This window comes from Pseudonaja textilis, chromosome 1 (assembly GCF_049901715.1).
Source record: "Pseudonaja textilis isolate UNSWEBS1 chromosome 1, rPseTex1.2, whole genome shotgun sequence".
In the NCBI taxonomy this organism is placed as follows: domain Eukaryota; kingdom Metazoa; phylum Chordata; class Lepidosauria; order Squamata; family Elapidae; genus Pseudonaja; species Pseudonaja textilis.
Window position 1 is genome coordinate 117813465 of NC_141990.1, and position 12343 is coordinate 117825807.

The window sequence follows — 12343 nt, forward strand, 5'->3', positions numbered from 1 at the left end:
GCTCTTTGTGGCCAGGACTTTTGATCACAGTGGATATACTTCCTTCAGGGAAGGATTCTAAAGGCCTTCACAGTAGGGCCTTTCTTTTCAACCCAAATATTTCTCTTTTCTTTCATATAGAAAATGGGAAGGTTTTTTTTCTTCTTCTTTTTTCTTTTGACTTTACTGTTGCTATGGAAAGAGGAGTTCCTTCAGGTATATGGTCCTTAAGACTTTAAATGCTGAGACCTTGGATGGGATTCAGAATTAAGAGAGAGCCAATGTACTTTCTTTAGATCTGATGTAATCGTAACTATAAATAAATAAATGTATTAATAATAATAAATAAATAAATTAGAGGTGAGAACATGCAGATTCCCAGGGCTTCCACTATACTAGCACTAGAGATGGATGAATTTGTCAGAATTTCAAGAGATAAATTTATGCAGAAGACATGACGTATAACTTGAGGTCCTAGAGCTGTATAAAATACTCTCCCAAGGCCTGCAGTGTTAACAGCAACATTCCACTTGTTACTGAACAGTAACTTCTGGTATTGCAACCTCTAGGGGAAAATATTAAATATTAAGAATGATTATCTTAACTGTATGAAATTAAATGAAAGCTAATAGGAATTTAAACTTGCTTTCTTGGTATTCATCGACCAACAGGCCCATGATTCAATGACCAGCATGGCTTCTTAAATCCCAAGTATTGCTGGATTGTTGTATGACAGAGGGGACCTTGTGCTCAGTTTTTTTCTTGCAGACGTTCATTACCTAAACTAAGTAACATCATCAGTACTAGCTGAACTGATGAGGTTACTTAATTGGGGTAATGAAATGTCTGCAAGAAAATAACCAAGCTCAGAGAGCCCCAAGGACCACTCATTTCAACACTGAGCTACAAATATTCTCCTGTGCGTGGTATTACTATTTAATGTATAATGTTACTATAAAGACTCTAACAGAGATGGCCCAATCCTGTCTGGGAAAGATCACAAGAGATGAAGCAATCATAATTCAGAAAAGGGGCTTTGAACCATTGAGGCTATTGGGGATCAAATTACAACTTATATTCTAAGATCATACCTAAATTGGGCCAGATGTATCTTGAGGGATCTGAGTTGTTCTAAAATAATAAGATTAACAATTAATAATAAGCTTTACTTAGCTGTAGTGGTGCAGTGGTTAGAGTGGAGTACTGCAAGCCAATTCTGCTGACTGTCAGCTGCCTGCAATTTGGCAGTTCGAATCTCACTAGGCTCAAGGTTGACTTAACCTTCCATCCTTCCTAGGTCGGTAAAATGAGGAGCCAGATTGTTGGGGGTAATAGGCTGACTCTGTAAACTGTTTAGAGACGGCTGGAAAGCACTGTCAAGCGGTATATAAGTGCTATCACTATTAGAACAGCTTACATCTGGAGATGATACCTTTGACACTGTGAAACAACAGGATCTGCCTAGGGCCCTTGGGAGAGACTCAATAAGTTGATAAAAATGCCAAATCTAGTCTAAATGTCTGGCTGACTGTATGATGAACCATCATAATAATAGTACTGATCCTAATCCTGCAAAAGGTAGTACCAATAGTAATAGGCACCTTGGATGCAATCCCAAAATGTCTGGAGCACCACTTGAACACATTGGCATTGAAAAATTCACCATCAGTCAATTTCAAAAGACATCTTTACTCAGAACAGTTTATATTATGCCACAATACCTCTAACACCATCAAATATTAATGCAATATCAGGGGTTTTCAATTCAGTGTATAGAATGTGAAGGATGTGTGTTTGTGTTTATTTTCAATCATAATATACACTGAAGATAGTATTTAATTTTGTTGTGCGAAGTGCAATGACAATAAACTAAACTAAACTAGATTAAACATCAACATCTGTCTGTCCCAAATCCTTCACTAGGGAAGGGTTTGATAAGTGGATAAAATGTCAAAGCTAGCCTGAATATCACTGGCTAACTGTGCAATGAACCACATAATTCTTAATTTCACCCCACACCATTTAAAACCTTTAATAGGCACCCTGGATAAACAGTCCAGTTGATGTTAAATTTGACTAATAGGATCAAACCCTTTAACCTCAGAAATATGCTAGTGTCTGACCCTTTTGCTGATGACATTTCTGAACTCTTTTCCATTTAGGTAGTGTTGCAGATGTTTAGCCTAGATAAATGTTTACTCCAGAAAGAGTGGATGAACCACAGTGAATACAGTGGTGGTCCCTGTTATTTTTCCTTGTTGAATGCTAGCTAGCTGGAATGCTAGCTAGAATAAAGATAAGTTACCATAAATTGGAGCTTTTCACAAGATAAGTCCCTTCAAACTGTAAAGCCTGATCAGTAACCTAATTAACCTAATTAACCAGTACAAGAAAGTTCAATTAACAATTCATCTGTGGCCTCCAAATTAGCACAGTTCTTAATGAAACATATTTCTGTCCCCAGGACATGTCAGGTATCTCTGACTGTACGACAGTGTTGTTCTTCATTATCGGGTTTTCAAGATTGGCGAATGGTGTCAGATTCTGGGTGCTTCTTTCCATTTTCTCCCAGTCTAAAGAATAATAAAATATGACTGGGAAGCTTCATCACTTATTAAGCTTCTTCATTATAAGTGATACTTCAGTAGACTTTCATTCTTTTTCTTTTTAAAAAAAATAAATTTCCTGGACTGGGAATGATATGATAAATACATTTTAATTAGAACATACATTTCAAAACGTCTTCCAGATGAATTGAAAATAGCATTTTAAGAGGGATTTCTGCTGTCTGTTCTTCCTCTCAGCTGTTGGATCCTGTCCTATATATCCTTTATGCTATTGGTCAAAAATCTGGTAAACAGCTGGTCCTGGTAGGGAAGCGATTGAGACACTAAATTTTTTCAGCTGTCTTGGCAACTTCTTCACAAATGTTTCACTTCACAGTGTTTTAGAGGGGACACAGTATGGCTACTGTGAAGAGGAGCTGATCTAACATTAATCTGACCGTTTATGCTCCTTAGACTTAGAATAACTTTATTGTCACTTTGAATGTACGTTAATCGGCATACATTCAAATGAAATTTCATTGCATAGAGCTCTCAAAGGGTCTCCACCTGCAATATACCTCCAATATATAGCTCCAATCTTTTAAAACCAAATGAATGAGGAATCTTCAATTTCTTCTTGAGACAGAAAAGGATCTTCTAAATTGTTAAGTTAGTTAATTTTCTTATCTTTTTCCTTGATAAATTTCTTTCCTTCTTTTGAGAGAAGTGACTAATGCATGAAAAAATCCTATTAGAATCCAATTACAAATTGACATCTTTTCATTTATTTATTTTTACTGTGGACATGTATTGAACATCAAGTCAAATAAAAGCTACTCCAAGTAGTTGCCAAATCATAGAAAGTGATACTTCCTTTTTATTTTGGTTTGATTATTTTGAGTATTGCATCTAGTTCCAGGCATTGTACTTTTGAGAAACAGGGAGAGATTCAAAGAGGGTTCTATAAACTGAGTTTGAGAAGAGAAATCTGAGGCCAGTTAGAATAACATTCCAAAACTACCTAAAGGGAAGCCTTGCTGAAGACAAATTTAGTCCTCCCTTAATCTAGAATGAAAGCCCTGGAATAATGGATTTAGGTTAATGGACGGCAGATTCTTCTTTGAACATTAGGAGAAAAAAAAATACACTTCCTAACAATAAGAACAATTTGGTTGTGGAAACATTTACTCAGAGTGTTGCCTTTTATTGGGTATGTCCTACTTTTTTCATCACAGCAGTTTTGTATAGCACTGTGAGCATTCTTTTGTCCAAATGTGGATTAGAAATTCAGCATTTCAAGAAGGTAGAATCCTCTGTTGTGGTTTTCCACAGGGTGACTATGTTGGGCAGACGGTGGAAAGTAAGAATTTTGTATTCAGAGCTGCTCTGGTAGAGCAAAATATAAGAGCTACGGTAATGCTTATGTTTATTGTTGGCCTACAACAGGGCTGTCAAACTCCCTGCTCACAGATCAGATGTGTTATGTGCTGGCCACGCCTACACCCAGTTTAGCAAAGGGGAAAAAAGTCCCAATATATCATGTGATAACACCGTGATGACATGAGTTTGACACCTCTGGACTAGAACAAAGGGTACCTTATATGCAGAATATAGAGTGTTTTGCTTACTGTGTCTTTCAACAAAAACTAAATAGTTCATAATCTTGATGGGGGAGGAAGAATGATTCATAAAAATCAGTAGTGATGCCTTTTTCATCTGTTATATTACCATATTCCACCTTCCATTAATCAGGAAAGCTAAACATTTATAAATAATAACACATTAAAAAATAACACGATGCATATTTAATCATTTCAACTGGGAAACTAGGAATCGTCCTGTTTTTAAGTGAATGAAATAGAGAATTGTAGAATCCAAAGAAGCTACTTAGGCCATCCATTTACCACAGATGTCAATTTTGAAGAGGATGCTGAAACACACCTTTGATCTCATTTAAGCATGAAGAAATAAACATTTATTTATAACTTGCATCAACATTTATTTATAAAACACCTTCAACTTGCTCGACTGCAGCACCCAGTTTTAGCTATGACAATATTCATGATATACCCTTCACAGGCAAACTTTCAAGAGCACAAAAAATAATGACGCATCATGCTGAATTGTTGCTTGGATCTCTCTTATCAAAGACTGAACTTCATTTAGAGAACTGCTGATGCCTTTTTGAGACACAGTGGGAAGGAAAAATGGATTTTCTTCTTAAAAAATGGAAAGAGGGATTGAATTGTCCTCAGCAAATATATCCAAAGTGTTGCTTCCAGTGCAGATTGAAATCCAACAACTTTATGGTATATGCAAAAGATGAAGTAGGAATCTTGTCGAAAAAGTGGTGGGATTCAAATATTTTTACCACCGGTTCGGTGGGCATTGCTTGGTGGATGCACTTGGTGCATGTGCACACACTTTGCATGCACACACATGCCAAATGCGCACTTTGTAAAGGCACAGAGGTATTCCAACTCACCTCCTGCAAGCCTGCACTCTCCAGGGCGCTTCAGCAGCTGCTACGCGGCACTTTGCTGTGCTGCGCAAAGCAGCTGCACTTCAAATTCAGAGGATAAAGGTGAGTATGGGAGCCTGAGTGGGCAGGTGGGCCCAACAGCAGAGAAGCAGAGAAAACCAGTTTGGTCTCCGCTGCTCATCGCCGCTACCGGCTCCATAGAATTGGGCTAAACCGGTAGAATACCACCACTGCATCGAAAGTAGGCAGACCTATGTATTTACAGAAAGAGACAATGCTCCTGCTATTGTTTTATGTCCATGAATTCTCCATTAAAGGAAAGTTTCAATAGAGAAACAGTTATTTGCTTTTAAGTGGAGAAAATGCCTGAGGGATAGTATTCTTTTGTCAGCATTATTGTTTATAATGACATACATAACTCTGATTTTTCCACCATGACCACCATAGTTGACTTTATTTGATTTCAACATAATGGATGAACAACCATTTTAGAAGACCGCCTGTCACAAGACACTTATTAAATATCACAAAAATATTATGAAGGCTGGGAAAATGCATTTCAGTTCACTTCAGACCAGCATTTTTAACCACATGGCTTTCTAGGCCAAAAGTAGACTTATCTTGGAGTTTATTTCTATTCCCAGATAAAAGTAGACCTTTAAGTTATTAATGCTTGCACTTTAAAAGTACCTATATTTGGGTAGATCCTAGCTATGTATTTTTAGAATAAGGCATTCTACAAAGCTAATTGTATAGAATTAATAGTGAGTGGAGCAAAGAAAGACTGTAATCTGTAGTCTGCATAGACATACTCAATATGTCTTCCAGACTAAGTAAGAATAATAGCCCTGTTCTCCATAATTGCCTGGTTTACGAACAATGATAACTAATCCTGTGACAATGCCTATGCTTAAGCCAACTTGGAGGGCCAGGTGTCCAACTCAGTATTGTTTCAGAGAAGACTATAAATGTTGGCTAGCAGTTCAAACTTCAGAATATTAAAAAAAATGTTTTCAAAGATTAATTTGCTTTTTTAAAAAATAAATAAACCTGAGTAATTTTGAATATTCAAGCGAGTTAATTGTTTAAAACTCTTTTTCCTTTCTTGAGGAAGGGAAGGATAAAGAAGGAATGGGAGACCTGGGAAACTGACAGTGAACAATCTCCCCCAAATGCCACCAAAGACAAATGTGATCGAACAGTTATCTAACACAAGCATCTCACACAAGATAGTTACAGAGGAGAAGTTAAAGGTTTTCCTGCTTTCTCATTTAGACAACTGATTTGTACTACTGATGATCAACAATTACTGGTAAAGCTGCCTCAACCATTTCCACCAACTGAAGCTTAGGCTTTTGTCTTTAGAGGAGCTCCAACCACTTCTGGAATACTTCCCATCCCTATAGCTTGGGATTCACGTGGAAAAATCTGCTTCCAAATTTGTATGTCTCTTAGCAGCATTGGCCTAGTCCTTGCTGACTTAGAATATTGATGGATACATTGTGGTTGGTCAAAACCATATTTATCCTAAGGCATCATGAAACTTTAGCAGATTTTTTTTTTGGAGATTTGGGACTTAGCTATTCTGGGCTAACAATTATATTTATTATGATAGAATTTTCCCTTCTCCTTACATTCTTCCTAACTAGTTTTTCAAGATCATGCATAGGAAAGCCTTTTTTCTCTGACCTGAGCTAACATGCTATCCATCAAGGCAACAACCTCCTATATGAAAATCATACCTGCATATGCATGGAAGTTGAATCTGCATCTCAATTCTTATGCGCACTATATTCACATTAGAGATCAGAATGTATAAGCCTATTTAAATGTAAAATTCCCCCAAGATGAAAAGACCATTGTTTTCCTTTTAAATGAAAAAATGTTTATGAAGGCAAGTGGACAAATTATTTCCATCTGTAGCATTAGCCTATAGAAACTGATGGGTGCCTCTTTCATAGTTTTGATTTACTTGATTTTATGTTAATATTTGCTCCTGTTTTAATTGCTATGTGTGTTTAGTGCATGTGGTATTTGCCTGAATCATAAAGTAATAAATAAATAAAAATCAGAGCATTAACTCTTTGTCATTATATACATACAGCAAGGACGAAACCCCTCAATACAGTCCTGATTTATACTAATATTTTTTTTAAAAAAATCAAACAATTATTTTCATGAACCTGACCATGTCCTTGAAGGCAGTCAATTTATTAATTCAACTAAACAAAATAGCTGACAATATAAATCATACTTTTTTTAAAAAAATAATAAATATTGACTATATTATAAGTGCATTGATATATTTTAATTATTTGTCAAGGAGAAAGATTAGCCCAGCAAAGGTTATCGGAAAAAAAGGGTAGTTTGGTTTGTTCTCAAGGCAGGAACTACAGAACAAAATTTTGGTGGGTTGTTTTCCCCCTTTGCCAAAAGAGAGTTGACAGCATAAGCAGAGAAGCACAAGCTCTGCAGGTGGAATTGATAGAAACTTGGTGGGAAAATGTCAGGCTGGCTCAACTTCATAGCCCTGTAGTGATGGTGGAAACATGTACTTTTTGAAAATGGCATTAGTTACAGCAATGTAATGCAGTTAAATTAATTCACTGTTAACCAAGAGCTTACACCAGGTTCTGAATGGAAGCAATAGTGTGCTCTATATATGATGACTACTTACATCATTATGTGAGCTAAAAATTTATCGGCACAATGATACAAACACTTTCTCAGTGATTGTCATATCAGCTACTGTTCATCCATACGGGTCACAGGTTGCTGCGGCAGTTAAAGGTCTAATCCAGAAAGAGCAACTGTCTTAGCTACTTGGTTATAATGCACAGAATGGTATTTGAGTTGTTAGAAATTGTCTTTAAATGGCAGGGAAAAAAAATTCTGCCTTTATTCAACACAGCTGAGCAACAGCTTCTCCCTTTTGTAGAATCATACTGTTTCCTTGAAAATAAGACTTGGTCTTATATTAATTTTTGCTCCAAAAGAAGAATTAGGACTTATTTTCTGGTTAGATTTTATTTTCAGAGAAATACAGTACTAAAATGTGTCTGTCTGGCTGATGATCTTAACTGGGGCTTATTTTGGGGGTAGGGCTTATATTATGAGCACCTGGAAAAATCATGCTAGGCTTATTTTCCAGTTTTGTCTTATTTTGGGGAAAATAGTGACTGCAAAATAAACCATACTGGGAGGACCACAAACTAGATTGTTTCAAAATCATACATTTTGAACCCTTGGTTTATAGGTTGTTTTAACACTCAGTAGCCAAGATGGGTATATGAGGAGTTTAGCTGCATTGGTACCAGGGTGGAAGAGAAGAGATTGAGACCTTGTCTACTGCTGCCAAATGAGGAATGAGCTCCCTGCCAGAGCTCATTGGGAGGAAACTTCTTGCAATGGGCCCAAGTTGGCTGATTCTGAGTGAGATTTCTTCAAGGACAAAGATTATTCTTTGCACTGGTGCCTCCATCCAGCTTCACTACTGTTTTTTTACAGGAAAATATCTGTTGCATCAAGTTTTGCTTGGGCTCTCATAATGCTCAAGTACTCACTGAAAGTGAGTTGGGCGACCATATAAATTTTCTGAAATGAACCAATAGATACAATTACAAGAGTCAGTTACAGAATTTGAAAAAATGTGATCGTGGTTCTCAAAGTCAAAGGCAGTCATGAGAGAAAAAGCCAACCTTTCCTTGTTATTAGGTAAATAGATTTTCACCCCCAATCCAGTAATGCTTTAAAAGTGTGTCAGCAACCATCACAATAACAAATGCTTAACTGATACAAGTAGGTGGAAGATTCTACATTTAACTAACATTTGCATTTCAAAATGTCTTATTGTACCACGCAGGCCAGTTGGATTTCATATATTTATTTAATACTGCCTTCTTTACATACTATAAAATTTAATTCAGCATACAAAATATTGGGTAAAAATATCTTCATTCTGCTTGAGGTTAAAAGGTGGTTTGCTACTATCTTAGAAGATAGACAGTGGCTGGTCCTTTAGATGTTCTTGGACTCCAGTTCCCATAATTCCTCGTCAATACTCACAGGATTCAGGTTGCTGGGAGCTGAAGTTAAGAACATCAGGAGCCCACCCATTGCCTACCATTTTTAGGTAGTGGTCAATCACACGTGGATTGCTATAGTCATTCTTCTTCTAGCAGAAGCATCATGCTATGTACCTCAGTCCTGAAGGAAATAATACATCTTTGTTGGCTACAGAAAAAAAGAGAAAATATCATAAAATATCATTATAGTAGGATGGCAGTATATTAAAAAAAACATTTTTTTTTCAGTCTCTGTGTTCTGAAACTTGCACAGTGTTTGTCTAGAAATTTTCTTTCTGTGGCAAGAGGGAAAAGGACTATGATTTACATAGAATGAATGTAGCAATGCTCTGACAAGTCCAATTTACATTGCCTTCATAGATTAGAAGAGGAAAAAAAAAAAGAACAGCTCGGCAAACCTATTATTACATTTGAGAAATCATTAGTCCCAAAGTAGTAATAACAGTACACTATTAACATTCTAAGTACATTTTTCAGCTTCAGTGTTGTTAAAAAAACATGATAAATATGCAAATTTCAGATCAACAAATCCAAAATAAAATGCACTGAAAATACTGATATGTAGACAAAAGTTTATTTACACCATACAACATTTTAAATATTTTATACACAGCTGCAGCAGGAAAAGCTATTCCGAGCTTCCCAGAGAAAACTGCAATAATAAAGATGTGAAATATATTATTCATATAAAAGTGAGATTATTACTTTATTGCATTTAAAGCAATGAAGAATGTAGCTCAACAGACATTCATTTAATGACAACAAAACTTTGCTTCCTCTGCTTCTTCTTCTTTTTCTTCTTCTTCTTTTCCCTCTTCCTCCTCTTCTTTTTTTTTAATATTATAAAGTAAAAAGTGTAGTAATGGCCAAACAGACTGTTATAAACTTTAAAAACTGCATAAATATATACATTGTGCTTCATGGTGAAGTTTTTTGAAAACTAAACCAAATGAAGCTGTTACAACATGAACCGTTGTCTGAGGTTTATCTATAAAGATTGACCTTACAAATCCATTCCACGGGTACTTACAAGACACGATGGTAAGAATTGTACACCTGGGGCCTCCACTAGGTTGGCTAGTGGAAATCGATTGTGTGACAAGAAAACCACTGACTTCTGGCCCAAGAAGGTGCTGATATGCCTTAGCCATGGTGTCCAAACAGGCTGGGTCAGGCTTCCCAACGTCTCTGGAGCGTCAGTGCAAACAAAATGATTCTAGGGTAAGCTTTGTGCCTCAGTTTATTTCACCTGTCATTAAACCTCGGTTTGAAAATCCCCTTCTTGTACGTCTAAAGGCAAGTTCAGACACTTTTCCCATTCTGCTGGTCTTAGTTCTAAAGCATCTTTTGCCTCTGAATCTAATACGTTGATGGTGGTATAATGTTGGTAATCGCTTGGGGCTTTGAAACTGTCCCAGGGACTCTTGCTGCTTCCTGCTGGATTTTCCTGTGAAAATTGGGAGATTGGCAACAAAGAGAAAGGGGGAGAGAGAGAGAGAGAGAGAGAGGGAGAGAGAGAGAAAGCGCGTAATTAAAAATAACATAGAAATAACATTTCCTCTTCTGTTTTAGTTGATTCAAGAAATCACACGGGGAAACCAGTCATCAGAAGATAAGCCAATTTATCTCTGTTTGGCATAAGAAAAGATACCATTGTTGGAGGGAGTCAACCTGGCCCATATTCAGTGTCCATTCTCTCATCCCTTTCCAAAAGGAGGTCACTGATACACTGGAAGGTTTGCCAAGAAAGCTGCCAAACAAATTTCCAGCACTGAACTGAAAACTGAGGAAATGAAGAGTTCACCAACCATCCCTGGCAACTGTGTGTTCAATTGACATTTCTTGGATTAGGAGGCAGTCATAATGGACAAGAAGTGATTGAACACTTCCAACTAAATATTTTGAAGTTACAGATTTCCTACTTTGCTGTAAGTCAAAGTTAACAGTGGTTTGAAAGGCCCTACAGGAAAAAGTAGCATAGCTTTCCTTCTAGGGATGGTTATATATGAAGAACTGGCTTTGGACCATAAGCTTAAAGGATGCAAATGATATCTATATTTTAATCACTTTGCAGAAATTCTCCCTTTAAGAAAATCCCAACATATAGACTTCTGGTTTGAAGGGCTTCAGCGACAGACAGAAATCCGTGATCGTGCACGGTTTCTGTCTGGGCTCGCTGCTGGAGTGCCCTGAGCCAGCTGGTTTTGGAGCTAAGCCAACCCGTAGAGGTGGTGAAGAGGGGGGAGACCACCAGCAGGGTTGAGGAGAGCCACATCTCTCCTCCTCAGCTGGCCATTACTCCCTTTCCCGAAGGTGGTTGCAGCAGTGGTCAGAAATGGCCACCACAAAGGAGAACTCTACTGGAAAAGAATGTGCAGGAGGAAGATAAGAAGTGAAAGTTTTGGCTGACCAGGTTAAATTGTAAAAGCAACAACTAAGGTACCCTGGAATTTAAACTTACAAAAAATAACATCGCTCCCAAAGAAGAGTCGGAAGCAGTGAAGGAAAGTGAAAAGGGAAAGGTTTGCCTTTTTTTTTTTCCTTCTCTCTCCTTTCCTATACTGACAACTAAGAGACTTAAATAAGAAATCGGAAAAATCCACTTTGACATCGATAGGCAATTAAGCTGAAAATAAAACAAAATGCCAAAGGGGTAATAAAGATTTCTGGACATTAAAATTTTTCTTTTTCATAAGCAGGAAGGGAGAGAAAAAGAATAAGGGCAGGACCTGGAAGAGGGAGGAGACTGCCTGGAATTAAAAAGAATCTACAGTAAAACTTCAACAAGCCTTCTAAAAGATACATTTTAAGTGAAACTTTGCAACTAAATAGTAACCCCAGGAAGAGAAAGTGAAAAAAAAAGAGCAAAAAAGGAACAGCTTGCGTGTATTTGGATTATTTGGTGATCTTTGGATTCTTGGTTATTATATTTGAATGACTAAAATCAATCGGGTGATTGTTTAAAAATTTATACAATGGCACCACTTCTGGATAAATTGAAAATGGAAATTAAAAAGTACAAAGAAGATGCACAAGAAGGGAAGTGTTCTTTTGGCTTCATTTTTCAATTCTTAGAAATGGAGATTTGGAACTATGAGAAACAACAAGAAATGACTGCAAAACAAGAAGACTGGGACAAAGAAGAAGCCATCTTTAATGAACAAGTAATTTTATGTGGGGAAGAAAAAGGAAAGGGGGGGAAAGAGAATGGAGAATTTAAGACTTAAAAAAACATATCTTAAAGCAACAAT

The 12343-nt window shown here is 36.9% G+C and overlaps 1 protein-coding gene across 3 annotated transcripts in view; it reads right to left on the reverse strand.

Moving 5' to 3' along the window:
• Positions 1–9650: 9650 nt before the first annotated feature.
• Positions 9651–12343, reverse strand: part of ADGRB3 (adhesion G protein-coupled receptor B3) — a 517279-nt gene continuing 514586 nt past the window's right edge. For all 3 annotated transcript variants that reach the window (XM_087915807.1, XM_087915799.1, XM_026695170.2), the window contains one exon: positions 9651–10539. In XM_087915807.1, coding sequence (XP_087771933.1) covers positions 10348–10539 — 192 coding nt within the window. In that variant the 3' untranslated portion in view covers positions 9651–10347. The remainder of the gene's footprint in view (positions 10540–12343) is intronic.